This window comes from Sesamum indicum, linkage group LG6, assembly GCF_000512975.1.
Source record: "Sesamum indicum cultivar Zhongzhi No. 13 linkage group LG6, S_indicum_v1.0, whole genome shotgun sequence".
Taxonomy (NCBI): Eukaryota; Viridiplantae; Streptophyta; class Magnoliopsida; order Lamiales; family Pedaliaceae; genus Sesamum; species Sesamum indicum.
In genome coordinates this window covers 7,380,732-7,407,326 of record NC_026150.1, presented here as the reverse complement: position 1 = coordinate 7,407,326, position 26,595 = coordinate 7,380,732, and the positions used below count along the sequence as shown (strand labels likewise).

The following is a 26,595-nucleotide window of genomic DNA, read 5'->3' as shown; positions in this document are numbered from 1 at the left end:
TTTAATTATCACTATTTCATCATTTTCTTAATTAGAGCTCATTCTATAAGTAATTCCCTTTCAATTTGTAAAATAAATTTTAATTTGTTAATATATATATATATTATATATATATTACAAAAGATAATAGATACCACAAAAAGTTTATATTTACCCTCACTAGATGTCCTCATGGAAAGTAGTACCACAATTTTAAACACAAACTCGATAAAAGATTAGAATATTTAACAACCACAAACTCTGGCTTCAGATGTCACGGCTGACCCACCTAATAAGATCGGCGACACGGCTCAAAGTCCAATGTAGCTAGTCAGTGTGACCTATTCCCTGAAAAGTACGTGGCAAGGAATGAACTGTCTACTCAATAAGTATAGCTAATCAGTCTATATATATACATAGGCAATAATTCACATAAAAGCAGTCACATCGACTAACAACCATTCGTCATATAGTGCCATCATATATAAGCATTAATACATACTCAAAACTGTAAATCAACCTACGGCATAATATTTGATGTTATCGTTTATTAACTAAGAGCCCTAGTTACTCTAGTTGGAGTACATTAGTCAATGGTTTCGTCGGTCATCATCATCTCATTGTCATATCATATACAGCATATGATACTCGTTGTGTGTGATATCCTCACACTCTCTACTCCAGTGTGTAGTAATATCAACATAAGACATCACGACAAGAATGGTCTTTCCACACCACCCTAGTGTGTACCTAACAGCACAGGATATTCCCCGCTGCCCGTAATATCTCAGTATCCTACGCGCCATGGTATCTAGCTTAATTTATATATTTTTCATATTACATCATCATCAATCACATTGTCATAAACCATTGACTGTGTTCTCAACTAGGTAAGCATCATCTTTTATTTCAAGTTACAACGACAATGTCACTACTAAATCATTATATTCTCCATAATAATTACTTATTTAGTAATAACTTCTCAATTCGATTTTATGCAACAATCAATTATACGATTATCACATAATCATATCTCGCATGTCCCTACTTTACAATCACATAACACATAGTAACAATTTCATCGATATTATGATAATCTAACAAATAATCCACAACTAGTTATATAAATAATCAATATATGAAATCCACATATATAAATATAAAGTCAAGTTTACAATCACATCCATGAAACCAATATATATAATATATCCAATATTAAATCCAATTAGCTATACTTACCTTAAATCCCAAAATACTTTGATTTTATGAGGGACTGTTCAACCCTCTACTTTGTCGTCACATCCTATAATAGAGTATTATACGTATAATTAATATATTTAGAATATTATAAATTCTAAATAAAATATTATATAATGTTCGTATATTTTTCACCAATCTTTTAATATTCCATTTATATTAAAGCCCAAACCCCTATTCCATTTTTTTTAAATAACTATATTTTCTAAGCTTCTCAAATATATACATAATTTATCAACTAATTCATAAGAATTCATTTAATCAAACCCCTTATATATTTATAACTATTATTTTTAATACCATCTCTAAATGAGATTATCATTAAAACCTCATATTCCCTCTTTAATAACATAATATTTCTTAACTATAATTTCAGAACCATTTCTATGAATTTTTTATAAATTTATCGTTACTATATAATTTAATTAAACAACAATACATAGAATTACGTATTTGGTTAAATATTTCGATGGAATTGTGTAAATCAACTATAATAATAATTAAATATAAAAAATCTAATATTTTAATTATCAATTATATTGTTTTTATATCAGATGTGATATTTAATTCGACGCTAATTTAAATAACTAAAATCATAAAATACTCTGATTAAATAGTACATCGCTCAATATAAACAACATTCAATAAATAAACTAATTATATAGTATAATTATATAAATTAATAAAAATTAAAATAAAAATATTACCTCTATTTTTTTCTTGTCAGAGAGAGAATTGCAGTTCTACAAGATGTGTGTGTAGTGTAATTGTGTATGTGTGTGGTAATGAGAAAGAGAGGAGAGAGAAGTGAGGTGGGCGGTGGCCGCCCACTCCATCCTCTCTCTTCTCTCATTATAAATATATATATATATTTATGCGCATATATATATATATATATATCTCAAAATAAACTCTAGCCCCAAGGGGGCATCCCCTCAAAAAATAAGACCTGCCCCCAAGCAGACATCCTTCACGAAATAAGCCTTGTCCTTAAGCAGACATCCCCTCAGCGATCTAATCTTTACATACCAGCTTGCCTCAAGGAGTATTTTTAATATTTTAATTTAATAATCTTAGAGGTTTATTTTACCACCTTCGCTGTGTTAACATATGTTTGCTTGTAAGGATTTCACAAGGAAAGCATCCCTCTCATTAAAAGTCATGTCTTTCACACAAGTAAAAAGGCCCTCCATCATAGAGGCACCCCACCCTCCTTCGGGCAGACATTTAGGTCCTTCTCTAGGGTATTTATAAGCTTTGTTCTGTGCAGACACCTAAGCCCTCCTCCGTAGAGACATCTAAACCCTACTTTCGACGGACACCTTATTCTTCCTCTAATAAAGCTCCTATGTCTTACTCCAAGGAAGCCCCCCACAAATAAGCCCTCCGAGGAGAAGGCACAATAATTTTGCTCTATGCAATATTTATTTCGTAACATATATATATTTTTAGGATTTAACATTCTCTTGCAGAAAAATAAAGCCCTACACCAGAGTAGGCACAAAAGGTACCCGTTAAGCCCTCCTCCATGGAGGCACCTTCATCAACAGCCTTCATCCATACAAGCACGAAGTAATTCTTCTTTTCCTAATCATTCTTATGCTACTGAAATTCTTTGTAGGAATTTGAAAAAAAAATTGAAGGGGGATCCCCCTTTTTAGTGTAATAATGACTCCTACTCTAAGAAGTTAGGGGCACCCCTCCTCCTTAGAGTGGAGGGGGGGGGGGACTAAATGATGTTTACGGCCCAAAAAGACTTGGCCCAAATAGGTTATATAGTCCAAGCTAAGCCCATTAGTCCAAGAAGAGGGTAGCCCACCAGAAGGACCACAGATCCAGCCCAAGAAGGAGGCCTGATAAAACACTTTTTCAAGACTCAAGCTCAAATTCAAGGCCTAATTAGGACAACCCAGGAGAAGGGAGGCGTCTCCAAGGCTTAGTACTCCTAAACCTAAGTGGACTCCTCACAAAATAGGATTCCTCACATGCAATGAGTCTTCCCCCAGGAAAAAACATGTTGCTGTGAGGTAATTAGTTGGAGATAAGATCAAATTATGCCTTATCCACGCGTATCTCACCCCTTTTCTCAAGAATAAAGATAGTGTGCAGAGTCCCAGCAGAGGGGGACGACCCCTCTATATATACAGGTGCAGTCCTCCTACAGAGGCACCTTCCAAGATCTGGAAAACTACTCTCTTATTACTCTAGCATTCGAATTGCACTCTGATCACAATTTCTCCTACGAATTTCTTAATCCAATCTCGATTTCTCATTATGATTTGGTTTTACAATTATTTATTCCTAAATTTGAGGTTAACTTGGGCATCGGAGTGCTAAGGCTTTTTTGAAGGTCCCTCCTTTAGGATTTGTATTCTTTTCGACCCAAGTTTTGAGCATAGTCAGTGTGTATTGGACCCGTACATTTTTGAACGCATCAGTATGTATATAAAAAAAGAAAATATAAAGAAATAGTCATAAATATAATAAAATAAAAAAAGGATAAAAGAATAACTCAAAAGATAGAAGAAAATAATTATATTTTTAATTAAAAAAGAACTTTTCAAGAAGATAAATAAAAAGAGTATAAGGTATCTATTAATTGATATCAAGACAAAACTTAGTTTTAAAAATTGTGAAAGGTTTTTATTTAAAATTTCTTAAATTATAAAAGCTAATTGATGTAAAACTTGAACGAAATTGTAAAGATTGAAAAATAAAAAGTAACTTATAATAAAAATAATTAAGAATGTAACAGAAATGGATGTACTAAAAAAAAAGAAATTAATGATGTGAAAGAATAATTAATAAAAAGTTAATGTAATTAACAACTTATATTTATAACAATAAGTGTATGTGGCAAATTAGGGAAAAATATTTTTTTAATCCATTAAGTATGTCCAATTTTTGTTTTAGTCCTATAAGTATGCCAATTTTTTATTAACTCTAGTAACTTGCAAAATTGATTACATTTAGTCCTCCAATGGATTGGATTTATAATTTGCGTTGGAAAAGTGACATGGCTGAACAACTAGATGCGTTTTTGTTGATTTGTAATCTTATGTGGCTAAAATTATGAGGTGAAAGACAAGTTGACCATCTGTTGGAGGGAAAAAGAAGACTTTTCCCTCCAAAACAGTATTTCTAACTAACAAAATATATTTTCTTCTCTCCAAGCTTGCACAAACCCGTTTCTACCCTTATCGCTCGGCTCCAATGTCTTCTTCCATGGCAGGATCACTTTTTTGCTACTGCAGAAAGAAAGCAATGGTTCGAACTTCTTGGACTAATCAAAATCGAGGAAAGAGGTTTCATTCCTGTCAAGATTACAAGGTAATAAGCTCATTTTTTCCCTAATCAATTTATTTTTTATTTTTTTTGGATTTTTTAAATGAATTTAGTTTTGCAGAGAGAATGGTCTGCCCAGTCAGCATACAAGCCACGTACTCTCCCATGTGGCATGACTCGTGGTTAATTGACCGAAAATTGGATCAACTAATTTACACGTTGGCAAGTTTCGGGTAAATTTAAAATTTTAGTAGGAAAAAAAAGTAGAAAAACCCTCAAACGGACTAAATCTAATCAATTTTGCAAGTTACTGGAGTTAATAACAAATGGATTTACTTATAGGATTAAAACTAAAATTGGACATACTTAACGGACTAAAAAAATATTTTTTCCAGCAAATTATATCAAACTAACTTATCCACCTCAACTGACGACATGCTGAAAAGAAATAGAAACATTGATTGATTTTCATTTTAAATAATGTAATATGATGTGGCAGTCTATGGCGACAACTTTTTATTCATAATTTTATTTCACTAATCATCACTACTAAAATTACAATAATCAATGATAAAGTAAAAAAATAGTCACTTGAAATATATAAGTAATGACAATTTTAACATTATCAGTTAACGTTGTTACCTAATAATTTCGTTTTCTCTAATGTTTGTTAATTTTCCAATCACCAACTAAATCTCACATGTAAGAAGACAAGGGCTAAGGGGGAAACCGTAGCTAGATGAGGAATGGTAGTGGCCTAACTCCTTTATCTTCCTCATTTCTCGTATATATGCACACACCATGTTGGTTCAAAGGCGTGCGTTTTGGACAAAAATGTCGGCAATAATTGTGGATGGGTCGTCAGAATATCTCTGCATTTTACGCACACTACAGCTCATCTAACATGAATAAATGCAATCCTCCTTCGTGTTTGTTTGTGCCTTGTGTTTATCATACCTTTTTGGAGCCATCTTTTTTCGGCTTCCATTCCACAAGCTAGCTAACACCAATTCCCTAACTTCACATCTATCACTGTTTATTCCACAAACATGTATTTTTGGCACCAACGAAAAAAACAAACACTAGAAGAAAATATTAGGTTGAATTACAAAACTCTAGTAGGAAGTCTACTTATTAATTTTTTTTATGGTTTTGGTCGTTGAGTTGTCAGAGTTTGTAAATATTATCGAAAAACAATATGTCGCTATATGTGCTTTTTTAATTCGGAGTTTTTGTTCCAATTGGTTATTTTTTTTCAGTATGAAAGCAAATCTTTCGTCCTATATTTTTTGTATTTCGACGTTTTAGTCTTTTATATTTTAGTATAGCAATTAGGTCTTGTAACTTTTAATTTTTCGCGGTTTTGGTCCATTAAATTGATAAATGAGAACAAAAGCCCCAAAGGCAAAAGCACGTGCACGGCACATGCTTTTTTCCGACAATATTTGCAAACTCTGACGATTGAGGGACTAAAATTAAAAAAAATAAAAAGTAATAGGACCTAATGCGTGCAAAATTAGCACGGATCCAATAAGCTTGGATCTTGCCGATGGACTTGGGCCAATTGAACAAAAGAACTTGAAGAACGGAACCTGCAAAACAACACGCTAGCACTTTGACGCTCAAGCTAGTTTTAGATTTATGAATAAATAATCGTAAAAAATAAATCATGATGATAAATTGAGATAAAATTCGTGAAAGAAATTGTATTCAGAGCACCGTTTGGATGCTAAAGTAAGAGCTTAGAGTAATTTTCAAATGATAGCAGACCATTCAACGAGGGCTGAACCTGTACTTATAGGGGCGCCCCCATTTGATGGGATTCTTCATGTCCCTATTATCTTATAAAAAATGGTTGATGGTTGTATGGATAAATTGTAATTTAGTCTTTTCTTCAACTGATTCCGCTAAAAACAATACATCTTTGTCCTGGGGAGGATCCCTTACACGTGAAGACTCCTAATCTGCAAGGGGCCCTTATAGGTTTAGGAGTTTTGGGTCCCGAAGGCGCCTCCTCACCCTGCGCCATCCTGGTAGGACGCTGCAGGTGGGCCTCAGTTTTGAAATATTCTCTACGATGCCTCTTTCTTGGGTTAGCTCTATGGTCATTTTGGTGGCTACCCTCTTCTTAGGCTATTGGGCAATCTTTAAGAGGTCTTAGGTTTTATTGTTCCCTTTTGGGCTAAGTTTTCTTAGGCCTGCACATCATTCAGTCCCCCCACTCTAAGGAGGAGGGATGCCCCTAACTCCTTTTTAGAGTAGGAGTCCTTGTTACATCGGAGGAAGGAGCCCCCCTACCTTGCAATTGCAGGCTAGGAAGGAGACCCCTACCTTGCAGGCTAGGCGCTGTTTTTTTTTCAAGTCCTGGCCCGGCAGCAAAACTCAATCTCATGTCCCGGCCTAAGCGCCGACTGCAACTGCAAGGATAGGGTTCATAAATCCCCAGCCCGGCCGCAACATGTCTAACATCGATCGTAAGATTAGAATTTTCTAATCCTGGCCCGCGCGCTTCATGCCGCTCATAGTGTCAATGGTCGCTCCTTGGGCGAGATGGACGGCAGTGACTTGTGGAGGATGTGCGGGAGGCTAGAGGATGTCGGCCAGCACGTAGGTGTGCAAATGGTCTTTGATCAAAGACTCTCATCGATTGGGGATTGCAATACTGTTCGTATGGGAACTTTCTTAATGCGTGGGGATGCTATCGACCAAGTATGAAGTCATTCCGAGGACGTTTGGCCATGGAGATATAAGGGCGATGATGAGGCGCCACCCTGCGCGTGAGCAGGAGAGTAATGTGTGAAGCAGAGTGCTTTATCCTTGGAGATTTGCAGAACTGTTTCTATGGCGAGATCTATGGAGTGTTAGGACCACCTCCAAGATGTTTCAGAGGTAGACGGTTCTGTTTCGGTAGGGAACGACGATGATGTTCAGAGTCTGTCAGTGTAGTGGCGAGATTGTAGTTTAGAGTATTGCAGTGGCAATTCCTCAACCATGGATGATCGGATGGGGCTGAATCTCTATAGTTATGATGTGGAAGTCGTACGCTACGCTACAGTTCAAGCGGGACGTGATTTGGACGTCGGCTGAAGGAGATGCGAAAAAATGCACTCCTCGGCCCTTTCAGTGTTCTATTCTTGGAACAAGAGAAAACGTTTTTAGGCCTATTATAAGGGGGGGCATGCAGTGGAGAGCTCCAGCCAGCCCTCCCCGTGCACAATGGCATAAGCATGAGACAATGTCTGCACTAAATGAGCATTCTCTTGGGGGCATGTTAGGGGCCTTCAAGAGCTGGCTCTAAGCAGCTCAAAGGAGTGCTTAGAGTCCCTGAAGGGCATGGGAACCTGACGAGCAGCGTAGGGCCAGGATGGCCGAGAGGCTCTATGTGAGGCGCAAGGTTGCCTCGCGGGCTGCGAGATATCAGGGGCAACACCTCTCGTGCGAATTGGTGATCGAGGCAAACACTCCAAGTCCTCGTGATCCAACTCATGGCACGCGCTATCGAGTTCCAGCCGTCCATGGGGTCCGTTGGCTAAAGATAAGCGGTCGTGGGATGACGCCGCACTGTGGGCATATTGTGAAGCCAAGCCGAAATGCAAGAAAGCATATCGGGCATGCCGTGCGAGATCAAGACAGGATGTCGGCATATCGAATGGGCCTCGGACTTATGATGCGGTCCTACTCGGGCGAGGCATGGGAGGCGGCCACGACGAAGGCGTGCACCTAAGATGAACCGAGTGAGCATTGGACATGAGATGGGCGTTGCGGGCGCATGCGTAGCGCCGTAATACCGAGGCGGAGCGAGGATGCTCCTTGCCGTTGAGAAATGCGTCGGCAGGTTCCGAGATTGTGTGCGAGACACTAAGGTGTGCATACCGAGTGCCTCGCCGAGTATAGGCATTCTGGATAGGCGAGCGCGAGGGCACGCGGTGCCGCGCAGAGATGCGTTCAAATGTCGCGCTAGCGAGCTTCAGTGTCGAGGACACGCGACGGACTGTCGTTATACTCTGATATGTGCGAAGGCTGGTTGAAGGTTAGGCGTAACCTAAGACGCCGCACGGGCAAAAAATATATGAAAAATACATTCCACTGCGAGACAAAAGAGCACGCCCGTGACACCTTGGTAGGACACTGTAGGTGGGCCTGAGGTTCGAAAGATTCTCTACGAGGCCTTCTTCCTGGGCCAGATCCATGGTCATTCTAGTGAGCTACCCTTTGTTTAGGCTATTGAGCAATCTTCAAGACGTCTTTTGGGCCAAGTCATGCAATTAATTCTACAAAATATGCATATCAAATAGATTAATGTGGGCAGCGAAATACCAATCTCTTAAATTTTGTCTATAAAATTGGATTAGGAACAGACTTAACGAACTAACCTCCACGAATGGATCTATCTAACTTCCCATGGGATACAATGATTTTATTTACATCAAAAGAAGTCGACAAGTGTCTTTTTATCACCACACTGAAAAACATCCAGCTATTTGGTGGCTACCTCTCCTTTAAATAATTTTGTATTTTGAGTTGTAAGCTATTTGGTGTTTTCCATTTGGACTGAGACAATGTGTCAATCAATATGTCATTTCCGTTTACCAGTTTCCTATTATAAAAAAAATATTGAATCGCATAACTATCTTTTAAAGTAAATAAACAACGCCAACAATAATATTAAAATTATAGCAGACGATATTAACACATGATAGTGACAAAAACGTTTAGTACATGTTAAAACTTAATAGCAATCGTTTCTGAATAACTCAGTTAAAATTACATTGTTAATTTTAATTATTTATATCAAATGCTATCATTTATTCAATAACTATTATTAATAAATCAATAATTACTATTAAAATAGATCAAATCCACTGTCATGGAATTTGAACAATTTCACGGACTAAACTAAATAGTCTAATTGGTATTAGTACCAATTCAGTATTATAAATAAAAATAGGAAAAAATACAAACAACCCCCTTTTGATATTGCAAATGAGCAAATTACCTCCTTATGAAAAAATAAATAGCGATTTACCTCCTTATATTTTTTAAAATACAACAATTTATCCCCTTATGATTTTTAAAATGAAGCAATTTACCTTCTTATACAAGGAGGTAAATTGCTTCATTTTAAAAAATATAGGGGGATAAATTGCTATTTTTTTTCATAAGAAGGTAATGTGCTCATTTTCAATATTATTGGGAGATAAGTTACTATTCACCCGTGTATATATATATATATGTATAGTTGGAGAGCAGAACTACATTATAACTTCTGAATTATCATAATGAGATACGGTCAAGGGGTGATCTCTATTCCAATACTAACTTCTTTGTTTTTTTCACACTTTTCTTTTGTTATTAATTGTTAACAATTAGACGTATATAAATTTTTTATATCATTCTAAGTATATGGAAACTTTTTGCCATTCTTAAATTTGTGAAAGTTGTCATTGCACATTGCGAAAATGTTCAATGATTAATTAGGGATAATTACATTCTCCTCTCTTGAAATTTAGTATAATTACATGTAAATACCTTATGGTTTAAAAAATTATATTTGACACTTCTGAGATTTCTTTTCATCTAACACATAAGTCACACCTTAGTCAGAATTCACTTAATTTAATGATGTTACAGAAAAATTGATATTTACCATCAATTAGCTTATTGCAAGTCAAACAAATTTTTCCTGACCAAACTAGTCTTATAACAGTAAAGATATGTCTCTTCACATGCATTAACGCATGAAGACGTATGAGGTTAATTTAATCATGAAAAGATTTTTTCAACCGCCAAGAAGTCAACAGGAAGTCAATTGAGGGTAAACATAAATTTTTTCTGATTCTTTTTGTTAATATCAGTAAATTTGGTGAATTTTGACTAATGGAGAGACTTTTTGTCAAAATCGAAGCAAATTTCAGAGGTATTAAATGTAATTTTTTAAATCATAAAAAATTTACATATAATTACACTAAATTTTAAGGAGTAGAGGGATGTAATCATCCCAAAAACTTATAAGCAAGTACTAATTGTCAGCTTGAAGTACCTAAAGGCTCTATAAATATCAAAGTCTTGAAGCATTTTATGCCTCACCCTCACTCTCTCTCTCTCTCTCTCTCTCTCTCTCTCTTCAAAGCCATGCTGCCAAATATTCTGCTTAGGCCATTTCGAAGTGAAAAATCAAGGTTATAATTATTTGATGAATTTGTTGAAATATATATATATATATATGTGAGTTCAATAGTAATAGTAATTACATGCGAAAAAGGGCACTATTAATAAATGCGTGATGATATTATTATATAGTGCATGTTTTGGATATTGGCTTTGCAGGGCGAAGAGAAGCTGCAGCGAAAGGAATGATGAGGAAATGGAGGAAGAAAGGCATCATCATCTCTCTGCACTGCCATTCCACAGAGATCCACTCGCCAAACACACCAACTTCTCCCTAAGATCCCACAACACTACTACTCATAGGTCAGCTCCAATTTTAGTGTTGAATTCATGGTATTCAAGTAGAAAAATGATTTCTTCCTTATTTACATAATTATGAATCTTAATTTTAATAAATTTTAATCCTCATTATGTAATTTTTTTACGTTCACTGCGTACCAGAATTTTCTGTTTTTTTTATCCTGATATTCTGAACGGTGATGTTTGTTTGTTTTAGGGTAAATTATAAATACTCTTTAAGATTAGATAATTATATAAATAATTCTTAATTACCCTTTGCAAAATTACAAATACTGTTCTTAAAGTTGTAATTATAATTTACTTCCATCTTGGAGCTAAAGCTTACTCAAACACCCCCGAGGTAAATTAGATTGACGCCCTCTGATTTTGCAAAAACTATACAAACGCCCCTTGAAATAAATTATATTCACGCCCCTCGGGTGTGTACTTGTAATTTAAAAAAGAGTAGGTAGTGTTTGTGTAATTAAACCTAACTTTAAGTGATGTCAATATATGAGAGCGAGTAAATTACACATCAAGAAGTTTGCATCACTAGAAAAAAAAATGAATTTTATGCTTAATATTACGATCAAAAATAAAAATTCACGACAAAAAATAACAAATCACAGCTTAAAAACGGCAACCAGTTGTCTTCCAATTAGCCATTTGAAGCCAAAATATTAAATCTAGTTAAACATTATGATAAATATTTTGATCATAACTAAGAACTACGATAAATATTTTAATCACATCTAAAATTATAATAAATATTAAATAATTGTAATCATATTTTAAGTTTTCATGTCAGTTTATTTGACCATAGATGATATTATAAACTTACATCAATTTTTAAATCTATTAATGTAATTTAATTAAATAATTCCATTTTTTTAATTCGTACCGACATGATGTATTTCTAATTCTTTGTTTGAATTTCTTTTACATGTTAGTTAGCTTTGTTCCATGCACCAACATTTATATATATAATTTTATTCTTCATTTGTAGCACAATGCCCCACTTTTCATATATCTTTTCCATGTGTTATTCGTATATATATATATTTCTAATTATCTCTATCAAGATTTTTACTATTTTCCCAATATATGTATAATATTCAAATAGCTAATTCCATTCTTCATTTCGACATAAAAACCTCATTTCTCTAATACAGCGTGAATAGCAATTTATCCCCATGTGATCTTGAAAATGAGTATATTAACCCCCTGTGAAAAAATATAACAATTTATCCCCCTATACTTTTTAAAATGAAGCAATTTACCTCCTTATACAGATAAAATTACATATATATATATATATATATTCTATATTGTTTTATTAAGTATGAGACGGGTTAGAGACTCAGAGTAACTATATATTGACTAAATTATCCTCAAACGTACTTATTCTCATACAAAAGAATAAGTTTTTTAAATTTTTTCTGTTAATAATATTCTATTAATGTACATGTAAAATTAATAAATTTGTTTAATGAATTATCGATTCTAATTAGTTTCTTATTTTATTTTTTCTTTTATATATAATTAACAAAATATGAAAAAAAAATTAAATTAGATTGTACGTTTAGATTTAAAAAAAAAAATCAAATAAAAACGCACTTGTTTTGTACTCTTGCCAAAAATACACAGGATGTGCTCAACAATCGATTGCAGTTCACCGTTGCACCTAAAGTGAAATAATAATATGGGATGTTGCATGGGACTTCTTTACAAGTAATATAAGTTTTTCTCCAAGTGAAATAATAATTTGCTTGGTAAATTCACTCAGTTAAATAATGTGTAAAATAACAATATTGTTTATCTATTTACACTTTATTATTAAAAAAAATATAAGTAATTCTTTTATGTGATATTGCAAATAAGCAAATTACCTCTGGTCCTATGAAAAAAAAATAGCAATTTACGTCCCTATGCTTTTTAAGATATAGCAATTTACCCCCTCTCCTTGTGTTTTTCAAAATGAAGCAATTTCCCTCATTAGGCACAGAGGTAAATTGCTTCATTTTAAAAAATATAAGGAGGTAAATTGTTATTTCTATGTTATGGGAGGGTAATTTGTTCATTTGTAATATAATCGGGTAAATTGCTTTAAGCCCTTTATTATTAAGTGAGAGTACCCTTTTGATATCTCGCTTAATTTTGGTTTGTCATTTATTTTTAAAATTTTAAATTAATTAATTATTTTTAATTAACTCCTTCGTGTATTATGGTTTTTAATAACTTTCTTTTGGTCATTATTATTTTTTCTCATGCAAATTATAATTTCTCCAACATTATTTGTCATCTTTGTTTGTTAATATTTTTTGTAAATCATAATTTTTATATTAACATATTTTCTTAATATATATATATATATAGATACTTTTTTACTCTAAAAAAATTAATAATACAGTTTATATAAGTATTTTTTATTTTTTAAAAATTATGCACATCCATATGATGTGTCGTACTTATTAGCACTAATATAAAAAGGAAAGGCCTTCTACACTAAAAAAATGACGATTATTGATATCGTCGCACTAATTTTTCAAGTATGACAACTATACCCTTACTTAGATAATTTTAAAAATTAATTGTATTATTTTTTTATAAAAGTAACTTACATTATTTTAACATCACCACACTAATTTTTTGTTGTGTCGAAAATACTTTAAGTTTTTGTTTTTTAATTTCTTTCTTTTCTCTTTTTTTATAAATATGATTTGTTGATGTATCATTTTATTTTTATTTATTATATATTTTAAAATGTAAAAGTTATTTAGTATATACACATAGAAATAGCGTGTCACAACTATTAGTATTTATTATAATTGGTTCCTCATGTTTCTTGTACTGACTTTTAGTTACCCCGTTAAGTACATTCATCGTGATCTCTAACAAAATTCACAATCATAATATACACTTTGCATTTCTGAACTATTTTGTCTCAGATACAAAAATAAATAAATTTATAAAAAATAAATAAATATGGTGTGCAGGGACAAAAAAGAAAGAAACATGGAGTGAGGTGTGAGAGAAAAGTAAATTATAATTGTGCAGTTATTAAAATATAAAAATTAGTACGAAAAAGAACGGGTGTAGTGGTTCAAGAGAAAAAAATATAATTATGAGATTATTAAAAAAATACTAATATTACTATTCTAACCAAAAAAAGGAAAGAAAAGAAAAAATGAATTAAAGGGTTAAATTGCATATTTTAAAGTTGGTACAATAAAAGGATTTTATTTTATAATGATATAGATAAAAGAAACAAATAAATAAGAAACTAAGTACTAAGTACAAATCCAACGCTCCTAGTTCGTATCATAATTTTTTGGGTTCAATGCATTTTGCACTCCTAAAGTATGTTGCTCTCCTAAATTAAATAAAACCTTCATTTACGCCCCTATCTTTGGATAATTCTTTAAATTAAATAAAATTAACAAAAATACCGTTGACTATTAATAATGTGATATATTCATATTAATGCCCACTATTGTTAGATATATCAGTCAATTTGAAAAGTTGTTCAACTACAATGTTTATAAATTAATACGAGAATGTATAATTAATTAAGTACAAAATAATTATTTCAAATTTGAGCATATAAGTAGTCTTATTGATAATTAGCAAAAATTTATATATTCATTAATTTTAAATTAATGAATAACATGTATTTTTGCATATTAAAATTTTACCTGCAGGTATTTTAGGGTATAGGTTATATCCAAATCCAGAAATATTATTACCATATATATATGTGTCCAAATTTGGATCTAATGTAAAATTATTAGGTACTGACATGGGTCATAACTATCAAAATGGATTTGGATTTGGGTTTAGATTTAGGTATTGCACGCCAATTGACAGACCTAATGTGTTAGGATTAAAGTTAGGTCAAAAGGGGAAGTAGAATTATTATATGGAAAGCCCAAAAAAGAAAATACATTATTAACTCCTAAATTACATCACTTGACATTTTACTGACAAAACAATAGGCTTAACCACCACTTGCAATCTTTTTGTTATTAGAATTATATTTAGTATAATGCACAAACACAAGTTTATGAATTTATTTTCATTTAAAATTACTAATATTGATCTCATCAATTTGTGATTAATTCAATATTAAGTTATTAACGTCATAAATAAATAAATAAAATTAAAAATCAAATTGATTGATATATTTAAGGATTAAATACATTTTGTACCCTTGAAGTATGTTACCCTCATCAATTACTTCCCTAAACTAAATAAATCTTTTTTACTCCCCTATCTTTGGATAATCCTTATGTTAAATAAAAATTAACAAAAAACCCTGGACTATTAATAATATAATATATTCACGTTAATGCCCTCTATTGTTAAATATATAAATCAATTTGAAAAGTTTAGTCAACTACAATGTTTATTAATTAATTAAGTACAAAATAATTATTTCAAATTTGAGTGTATAAATAGTCATATTGATAATAGCAAAAGTTTAAAAATTCACTAATTTTAAGTTAACGAACAAAAGATTTACTTTTTAATATTTAAAAAATTTTACCCATTGGTAGTTTAGGGTATAGACTCTACCTGAACACAAAAAAATTATTGTCATAGATATGTGTCAAAGTCTGTATCTAATATAAAAATATTAAGTATGTATATAGGTCATAACTATCAGAATGGCTCTAGATTTTGATATTGCACACCAATTGACAGACCTAACGTGTTGGACTTAAAGTTAGGTCATGGGGTGAAATAAAGTTACTATATAAAAAGATAAAAAAAATAATTACCTCATTAACTCCAAATTACCTTACCTGACATTTTTAGGTGCCAAAATAATAGGTTCGATGACCACTTGCAATATTTTTGTCATTAAAATTATATCTAATGTAATGTATAAACACAAATTTATAAACTTATTTTAATTTAATAGCACTTATATTAATCTTATCAATATGCGATTAATCGAATATTAATTTATTAACATCACATATTGAAGCCAAGTTGATTGATATATAACTATAGAGGGCGTTAAAGTGAATACATCATATTATTAATAGCCAAGGGTATTTTTGTCCGTTTTCGTTTAATTTAAATGACTATTACAAAGATAGGGGCTTAATTGAAGGTTCTTTAATTTATGGAGGGTTAATTGATGAGGGTGGTATACTTTAGGCGTGTAAAATATATTTAACTCTATTTTTTTTTTACTATTAATAATTTATTGTAATTGATTAGGCATGGCAATGGAGAGGGGTTTGGATTGAACTTGGTCTTATTCGAGACATACTACATTTAATTTTTAAGAGGGTAAATTATAATTACCTCCCCTGAAATTTGTCATAATTATGAATACTTCTTAATTGTTTGAAAAATTATAAATACCCACTGATTTTAACGACCGTCTCATAATTAGCCCAATCAGTTAGGTTTTCATCCATTTTTTATGGTGAACTGACCAAAATACCCTTAAAACTTATAATTTTATTTATTTTTTTTTAAAAAATATTTTTTATGGACTAAATGGATATTTTTTTTTATAAATTTTAAAAATATTTCATCCATCCCATTCAATTTTTTTTATAAGTTTTAAGTGTTTTTTTAAAAAAAATACAGTAAGAACAAAATTTCACAATTTCATAGCTCCATCTAAAGATTACATAATTTAATCAAATATCAAAAAATTATTTATAATTTTTTAAATAATAATATATTTATAATTATGTCAAACAACGGAAGACTTGTCTATTATCCCATATTCGCTATCATTGGATCTAAAACCTGCCCCATGTACTCTCATATTTGCCCTAAATTCAGGCCTTGGGAGTCTAACTCGTCAAAGCCTATTAATGTTCTTTCTTCAATTAATTAATTTTTTTTAAAAATAAAATTATATATATATTTAAAATGATATAATTATGCTATCAAGCAATGATTCTCATGCTTTTTCCCCACCACATTTACAGTCAAATCCACATTTCCATAAACTTCTTACATAAATTCTTGTGAGATATCAACAAAATTAGAATTATTACAAAAAAATTACAAATAAATAACTTTTTAGCTAGTTTAATTTTCATCATTTATAGAAAATCAATTAAATCGAAATATATACCTGAAAATCACTCTTCTTAATTTATGTTATTAAAATAACTATATATTTGGGTGAATTTATATTATAAATATTTTAAAAATACATTTAAAATATTATAAAATACTATAAAATATTTAATACTTTTTTAAGAAATTAAAGATTTAAAAATAAAAAAATATATAATTTATACATTATAAAAATTTTGAAAAAAAATAAATTTAGCCAAACCCTCTTTTATTAGCCACTCGTTGGCTTACTAATTTATTACAGGGTAAAAATTATATTAATACTCTTAATATTAAATTTAATTACATAATATTATTTTTAATTATAAGTACGTTTTTTATATTGTACGTAGTTATAATTATAAATATATTCAACTAGCTTTAAGGGGCGTTACATCAACACTCCTCTAAAAAATTATATTTATAATTTTATAAAAAATAAAAAATATTTATTTTAATGGAGTCTATGTTTACAGGGCGTGGATTTGTTTATGGCCTTTTTAATTTTACCATATGATATGAAGTAATAATAAATAATATAGTGTAATTATTGGTTAGTGATTAGTAGTGTAGTTGTACTAGCGGGCAATCAAAGTTGCAGCCGTCCAATTTACATAAGAATCAAAATCTGAAATCTTCTCAGAAACGGACGAGGGCTGAAGAGGATGACGAGCAAGGTCTCCAATTTCTCCGATCTGATCCAACGGGTCACTGCTTCTTGCCTCCTCCACCCCCTTGCCGGCGTAGCCCGGCCCGACGACATCTCCGTAGCCGATGAAGAAGAGGACTACGAAATCGAGGAGGAGGAGGAGGAGTTCAAGATCAATACTAATTGGGAAGGCACGACGAACGATGGGGACCATCCGCCGAGGGTAATGGAGCTGGAAATGCTGATGGGGCAGGTGTTCGACGCCGTCTCGGTCATGAAGAGGGCGTATGTTAGTCTCCAGGAGGCGCATTGCCCCTGGGATCCAGACAAAATGCGCGTGGCCGACGTGGCGGTGGTGGCGGAACTCCGGAGGCTAGGTCTGCTCAGGGAGAGGTTCAGGCGGAGCGTTGGAAGCGGAAGGGGAGGGGGCAGAAGATGGGGAGTAGGGGCGGCGACGCTGCGGGAGGTGGTGGCGCCTTACGAGGCGGCGGTGGAGGAGCTGAAGAGGGAAGTGAAGGCTAAGCATGCGGAGGTTGAGAACTTGAGGGAGAAGCTCAAAACGGCGACGTCCTTCGACCGCATTAGTGGGAAGTCAAAGGGGAAGTCGAAGAGACGAGTCAGCTGCACCACTCAAGGTCAGTCTGCTGAAATGACCAAACGCTTATAGCCATACATCCCATTTTGGCGTATTATCATAAAACCTTCCAATGCATTACTATATATGACTACTTCTTCAAAGTTATTTATTTCTTTGTTGCAACAAATTAAAAACAATATATTCAAAATATGTTATGAAAATTTAATGATGGACAAAGAGAGTAAAATATGTAATTGATTGATTAACTTTTAATCCACAGTAAAAGTTGAAATCAAAGATCTAAACTACCATAATACTCAGAAGAAATGACATATTAGAAGCTTGTAAAACAATTCAGTTCATAACATTTGCAAGACACATCACTTAAAAACAAAGAACCATTTCAGTTTTGTTCCTTATGACTCTTAAAATTTACTAGCAAGATGATCTGCTTTCCATCATATAATTCTCCAAGCGTATCACCATAAGGTGATTGGCAAGCGATAGTAGCATTTTATGCGGAAACACTGCTAGGCACAACATCCTCTGAAAAGGAAAAAGTAAAAGTGACCTGTACATTTTTTGGAAAGAAGCTTATTTTTTTGGCTATTAGTATTGGCAAATTTGTGTCATTTGTATGATTGATCCAATGCCATCTTTTACAGTTGCAGCAGCTCCAGCAATGGAGCTATTTGAAGCCACAATGAGCCTAGTCAACGAGGCCTCGAAATCCTTCACATCCCTACTCCTGTCTCTCATGCGCTCTGCACATTGGGACATTGCAGCTGCTGTGCGATCCATTGATGCCGCTTCTTCCACCTCCGCCACTATGAACAACCCCACCACCACTACCATGTTTACGGACTCTATAGTCGGGGGCAACCATGCAAAGTACGCTCTGGAATCCTATGTGAGTAGGAAAATCTACCAAGGCTTTGACCACGAGACATTTTACATGGATGGCAGCCTTTCCTCGATACTCCACCCGGATCAGCACCGTAGGGACTGCTTTACACAATACCGTGACATGAAGGCAATGGACCCTATTGAACTCCTCAGCATTTTACCTACTTGTAGCTTTGGGAACTTTTGCTTCAAGAAGTACCTCTCGATTGTGCACCCAAAGATGGAGGAGTCGTTGTTCGGGGACCTGGAGCAGAGGCGCCAGGTGCTAGACGGTCACCACCCACGGAGTCAGTTCTATGGTGAGTTTTTGGGGTTGGCTAAGGCTGTTTGGTTGCTGCATTTGCTGGCGTTTTCTCTGGACCCTCCTCCCAGCCATTTTGAGGCGAGTAGAGGGGCTGAGTTTCATTCTCAGTACATGGAGAGTGTGGTGAGGATTTCTGGTAATAATGGAGGACCCATGGTTGTGGGGTTCTCAGTGAGTCCGGGGTTTAAGCTTGGGAACGGCTCAATAATCAAGGCCAGAGTTTATCTGGTTCCCAAGAATTGATGAAAAGGAGTTCATGCTCTGGGAAGGATAAGGAGCCTTGTACCCATATGCAGTTTGTATTTAAGATGAATCTTAGTTATGCCTGTTGCAGAACTTGTTTCTTCTTCTAGTGTACTTAACATATGATGCTATATTTCTGTGTCGTAGTAGTCTCTCTGAGAAGCCATATACACGATGTGTGTTTCTCTTTAAGTTTTCAGTAGAGATTGCAGAACGTTAACTATCACTAGACCCACAAAGAGTCTCCCATTTGGGAATCCTGATAGGTTAATTGTAGAGCAACCCTTCATGCACTCTCAGCTTTAAACTCAGGCACATTGATAATTTGAAAAATGGAGTAATATATTTCAACTGTATAATTTGATTAAACATTCAAATGTTACATAAATTACACTGTTCCTACATATCATCAACGCTTATATATGTCTGCATCTGGTCTCCAAGTAATCAAATTGTCGACCAAGCTATTGATATGATGAAAGATATGAACATTACCATCAACTTGAGTGGAGCATTTTGAACATCAATTGTAGAGGAAAAACATCTTTTATTTCCATATATGTCATATTCTGAACTCCTATGATTCTGCAGAGGAACAGTCTCGAAAATCAGTAGTTCCAGTTTTGAGGTGAACCCCTACCAGAAGCTAACTGAACATGGGGGTGATGTCTTCTCTCAACTTCAATTTAAGAATTTTTTGAGCTGCCATAGAGACACAAGGAACACATCATTAATCAATGGCAATAGATACTGATCTACTCTCTTTAAACTCAGAACAGCAATTTTTGAAGTATCTGATGTCCTATATCTGCAGGAGATTAAGAACTGAAAAGCAGCACATTTGGCAAGTCTTGAGGAGAAATAGTTATACCACTAAGCCATATTTCTGGCAGCTACAATTTTATATCATATTGAACAGAAGGAAAGTTGTTGCCTCGGTGTGAAAGGATGAATCAGTTTAAATTCTCAGCTTCTCACTGTATGCTGATATTAAAAATGGCATATGAAGGCTGAATTATCTTACTTGCTCAAATGTCAAAAACATGATAACATTCCATGATCCCAGTCGAACGAAATTTGGGAAGAAGCCCTTGTAAAAAGCAAAGGCTCCCTGTAGAAAAAGGGTGCATTGAGCATCATTATCAATCAGCATCGACATTCAATAATAATTAAATTGAAACAAGGAAATAACAACGAAAGGGAAGAGATGCAAATGAATCCTGAAATTTCTCCATCTTTATCAGGATTTCTCAGCAGTTAATTGCTCAAACATATCCATGTAAAGAAAAGAAAATAGAACTACGATTTTGCATTCTCTTCCAAAGCCATGCTTTTATGAGGGCCTGACCACAGCAACTTTAAGGTAGAGTAGCTACAAATACACACAGATAATGTTCTGCTTTTATAATCTGAAGCAAACAAATGAGCACACTCACAAATGAAAAATATGTGATACTGGCTAATCCTAGTACCATTCCTAAAGTACACATTCATACTTCTTACTGGCTAATTCCAAGTATACCATTCCTCAAGCATATTGTGCTAAGTTTCTCAATTGAGTGTGCTATACTACTTCTGTAATTCTGGAAATATTTGCTTTTCATTAGATTAATTCATCACCATACTTCAAATTTCGTAGGCTGTATTCCATTTCTAAATCCAGAAGTAAACTCAAAGACAGGAGGCTATAATGCTACTTTGAGGCATGTGAACATATAGAACCTCATACATCCCAACAGAATTATAATAACTCCAAGCAGTAGAGGATAAATGCACAGTGAAACTCCAGCATATTGTAGTGAAACTCCAGCATATTGTGTACAATCAGGGTTATGCCAAATGGAACCTGAAAGGAAAGGTATACCTCGGTTTTTAATGTTTTGAAGAAGCAATCTATAGTGCCTTTGTAGACTGAATCCCCCATCATTCTAGATTTAACCTGGAGTAGAACAAGCAGCAAAATTCATATGGGTATTGAGAGAATGGTCGATTCATAGTTGATCTTTCTTATTAAGAATTGTCAGTTCATTGTTAATCTCTCGCATGAGGTAAGAAACATATTTTGCAAGAACATTTTAATACATAACAAAGAATTTCAATTGACAAACTATATGTGCATTACCAGTGTCTATGATTGATGCCATGGCATCATCAGCCAATTTCGAAAGACTTCACACATAAATGATCAAGGGAATCAAAACACAGTGGCCCCTCGCATTATTGGAAGTGTAACTAACTTGTGGTTAGAAATTTAAGTGGCTTACTTCACATGTCTAAATTAGGTGGACTTTCAGGCAATAAAGTCTGGATACATCATCTCGAGAATCATATCAACTAGTTCATATGGGTATTGAGAGAATGGTTGGTTCATGGTTACTCTTTCTTATCAAGAATTGTCAGTTCATTGTTAATCTCTCTCATGAGATAAGAAACACATTTTGCAAGAACATTTTAATACATAACAAAAAATTTCAATGCACAAACTATATGTTCACTACCAGTGTCTATAACCGATACCATGGCATCATCAGCCAATTTCGAAATAGACTTCACACATAAATGATCAAGGGAATCAAAATACAGTGGCCCCTCGCATTATTGGAAGTGTAACTAACTTGTGGTCAGAAATTTAAGTTGCTTACTTTACATGTCTACAATTAGGTGGACTTTCAGGCAATAAAGTCTGGATACATCATCTCGAGAATCATATCAACTAGTAGATCATAGCAATATTGCTGTTAGAAATGATCTGAAACTAATGATTTTAATGAAAAGTGACTGCTCGAGGTGTTCTGGATTTCGCAAGAAAGCCCCATTCAAGTAGCATCGTTGTAAGGCATGCATAATATAAATGCACTAGTCTGGAAATGGCCACAATCATGAATTCTTATGTTCTGCTTTAATGAGCTTCAATAGAACAAGTTTGAAATGCTTATAGCTTCTATTGGATCACTAACTATGCAGCACTTACACAGAAATAGTTGGCATACGACAATAAGATGGCTTGCAATCATAAAATTACAAATCAATACTTTATCCATCATAAAGGATACAAACAAATTAAGAAAATGATTACCACATCAACAGGGGAGCCAATACAGACAGCAAAGAATCCTGCACCTAAACCAGCTAATACATGCGTTAGAACATTGTCTGTGAATCCTGGAATTTTCAAAATTGTCTGCATATAACATTAAGATTAGAATAGCAGGCAACATCACATGACAACATTCGGAGACAAAAAAGGACACAGTAAATTCCATAAAAAAGGAAGAAATAAACTGACCTCTTTCACATGATCATAACTAGCCAGCTCTGCAGCATTTACAATTGCATTTCTTGCAATGTTGGGCCCAAGCCCTGTCCACAAAGCTGCCACTCCTTCCTGTTCACATTCGGCATTTATATTAGCAAGTAAGCCAATTGAATCGCATTCACTGATTACTATAACAAAGTCACCTGGCTGACTATAGCATAATATGCGTGAAAAGCACCACCATAACGCCTTGGTGCTCCAACTGGCAGTTTACCTTCAGCTTGAAGCCGAACTTTCACAAGGTCAGTAGGATTTGCCACAGCTATTGCTATAGCACCTTTGTATTAGGAAAAAAATAGGCCTTGTAAGTGTTCAAATTAACAAGCGACCTTAATATATAGGGGCAGTGACAGAGAAAGAGTTGACATTTCATTCACCAGTAAGCAAAGCAGCTACTATTTTACTGAACAAGGGCACATCTCCAGAATAATTGCTTCCAACAAAGAAGGTCTTGACCTGTTCAACCACCCATGAGGGAGAATGATTTTCTTTATCATTATGATCGAGTGCCAACGTTTTAAACAAAGTCTAAAGAGGGATTAGAAAGGCAGTGGTTGTGATACATACAGGTTCATACAACCCAATTCTTAAGCCTCCATAAACACATTGGCGATGCAGGCCAGGTACAATTCCTTTCCAAAGAGCAAATACGCCTTCTTCTTTTGCTATGGTAGCAACTGTACCCAACAAGCCCCTGTACTTTGGTGCAACCTCTGAGTCCCCTACAGGAACTCTCTTTTGTAGCTGAAGCCTTACTTTAGCTGTATCTAAAGGAATGGTACAAAACTGCACATGACCACCAGGTTAAGGTCAATCCTAACTCTGAGAAGTTTGAGTTTTGGTAGTGTTCGAGACAATAGGTTGTAATTGTCAAGAACAAAGAAATGAAAAAAAAAAGAGTGGGTCTCTGGAAATAACTGTTAATGATGCATAACATATACTAAAAAACAAACACAAGTTTTTATACTATCTGTAATTTTATTTTGCATATGTGATACCAGTCACTTGGTACATCAGGAGTGGACGTGGTTCAATGATAAACAGAACATTTTAGAGATGCAGACTAACTGGTTTTCCCTTCCCAGTCAAATCGTTGAATCAATCCCTTTCTGACTTGGACATTGATTTTACTATTGGGCACAAAAACCAGGCAGTTTTGAGAAATATGCTACAGTCTGCAACTGTTGGTTTAAGAAAGTCAAACTTAAAGCTATTATCCATAAAAGCAGTCCTCCCAGCAGGAAGAGTGTTAAAAGTAACTTTTACTAAAGCATTCCAATTCAGATCACAAACCACAATATTTTGTTGTATTCAATCTCCCATAACACATGATCTGGTGCTCATCTGTTCTAATATTTGAGTGAAATGGAGCACCTCTTAACCAATACCATAAATTCCATCTAATTCTTCAGACTCTCAGGTAACCAACCTCCTATTAGTAACAGAGCAAACAGCAGTACATGTTTTAATAGAACCTGTTGAGTTCATAGAATCCAGAGAAGCGTATACAATATTTGCATTCTTTTGATAACAGAATTCTAAAAACCAAATAATTCAAAACCAAAACCTAATTGCGTCCAACTTAAATGTCATGTGACGTCCTTGACGATCTTACCCAAATGCAGTTATTTTAATATTATAAAAAAAAAAATAACAGCATAAACAACGAGTTAAACGAAATTAAACTGGCTTAAAAATCTAAAACTCTAAAGAAGCAGTGCACTACGCGACGATACAGTTAAATGAAACAATGCTCGTGAAAATAAGCAAATTGGAGCTGAAATTATAATGAAGCTGACACAAAACAGCAAGAACTTTGAAAGATTACAGCGCTGCATTATTCTTCAATGCTATGAAACCAAACAAACAGCAAATGAGCAATAGCAAAAGAGACTATTTAACCTAGGAATTTAAGTAAATTACTTATTTTTTCGAAAAACAAAAGAAATTTGCTACCTCGGCAACACAAGCAGCGAAAGCGCTGCAGACGAATATTCTGGCGAAGGAGATCTCCGAGGGATCCGCCATTGATGAAGATCAATAATAGTCTACTGGTATTCCCAGTCTCAAGAGCAAATAGGTTTTATCTGAGTACAACATAAATAGATAGGGGGATAGTGAGAGAGTGAATTAATTATGATGAAGTAAAGTGTACCGAACACTTTTATTTATCTATTCTATATTGTTTAGGTTTGGGGGGAGTACATATTATAAGGGTGAAATAAGTTTTATAATTCATAAGAATCATGCAAGCCCTACTCAATAGAAATTAAGTCATTCACGTGCCTAATGGGCTTTCTCATCATTTTATTATTAATCCAATTAACAATATATTATATAATTACATATCCAAAATACAAATCATGTATTACACAATTGATATCCAATAATAAATAATAAATATAATTATATGCAGAAAATACATTAAAAATCAGATATTTGAAAATTATTTCCAAATTAGTATAGACAATTTTAATTTTTGAAAAAGTTTAATTTTAATCAAAATTAAATAAGCCAAGATTAATCTTAAAAAATCTTATTAAAAACATAACCAAACGGGCTCGGTAGAACACACCCAGATTGTAGCCACATGGGTGTGGGATTCGCTGCCCATGCTGGCAAGCAGTGCGCGGGGCTTTCACCGAGCCACGCTCCTGCTGGCTAATGCCGCCCAATAGGGGCGCAACTGTCAATATGAAACTTTTCATTTTTCTTGCATGTTAATTCTGAAACAACAAAAATATATTTCCAAAAAATCTAATTTTCTAAAATCCCTAATATCCAATAATTAAATGCAAAATTAAACATGCCTTTTCATACATATAATTATGTTACAAAAGCATAATTACCATAATATCAAAATTGATTAAAACATGTAATACATGCTAATAACACGAAAAACATGCAATATCTGTAGCCATACTCTGAACCTGGCTCTAATACAACTTGATGGAAATGGATTGGCCCGGGAACACAGAGGAAGGTAAAAATTCAAATTGCTTTAATTGAACCAGGTCAAGGGATGTACTCTTGATATTCCTGAACGTTGGGCATATTAGGTGCAGATTAAATAACATACCAAGCATGTCGTTTGTGGATAATTAATGAAAAAACCGAAGGTATGATATGTAAATCGATATTACCTACGTAGCTTTCCGCCAACTAACAATGCAGAGCCTGAGATCACTACTGACTCTGGAGTAGAGGTTACTGTTTCACTAAGTGGAGGTTCAATGCAGAGCACGCCTTCATTATGCATAATAGTCTCCCTTCAATTAGTACATTCTCTTTAATTTTAATATTAAAATGAGTGGGGGATTGTTAGTATATATTAATATATATTTTATTTTAATATTTAAATTAAAATATATGTCTCTTCATATTCCTCCTATTGAAGTTGAGGTTAGTGGATGTTTATGGTTATAATATTTGTAATAATATTTCTTCAGCACCATCATCCCACTATTACACCATATTCATGCACACATATACATTACTATCCATTTATCACCACTTTACATAATTGTCCACTAATTCACATT

The 26,595-nt window shown here is 33.8% G+C and overlaps 2 protein-coding genes across 3 annotated transcripts; one reads left to right on the top strand and one right to left on the bottom strand.

Moving 5' to 3' along the window:
* LOC105164004 lies at window positions 10,591–19,963 on the top strand. Its single transcript, XM_011082542.2, has 4 exons — window positions 10,591–10,700; window positions 10,849–10,992; window positions 17,702–18,342; window positions 18,950–19,963. The coding sequence occupies exons 1-4, from the start codon at window positions 10,600–10,602 to the stop codon at window positions 19,735–19,737; spliced, it is 1,674 nt and encodes a 557-aa protein (XP_011080844.1). The 5' UTR covers window positions 10,591–10,599; the 3' UTR covers window positions 19,738–19,963.
* On the bottom strand, window positions 20,062–25,201 carry LOC105164003 (mitochondrial uncoupling protein 2). Of its 2 annotated transcripts, XM_011082541.2 has the most exons (9): window positions 25,010–25,200; window positions 23,621–23,839; window positions 23,431–23,509; window positions 23,197–23,330; window positions 23,024–23,122; window positions 22,814–22,918; window positions 21,602–21,676; window positions 20,762–20,848; window positions 20,062–20,439 (listed from the first exon to the last, which is right to left on the bottom strand). In XM_011082541.2, the coding sequence occupies exons 1-9, from the start codon at window positions 25,079–25,081 to the stop codon at window positions 20,419–20,421; spliced, it is 891 nt and encodes a 296-aa protein (XP_011080843.1). In that variant the 5' UTR covers window positions 25,082–25,200; the 3' UTR covers window positions 20,062–20,418. The 2 variants fall into 2 exon arrangements, with proteins under 2 accessions (XP_011080843.1, XP_020550360.1); XM_020694701.1 differs by lacking the exon at window positions 20,762–20,848 and having other exon boundaries at window positions 25,010–25,201.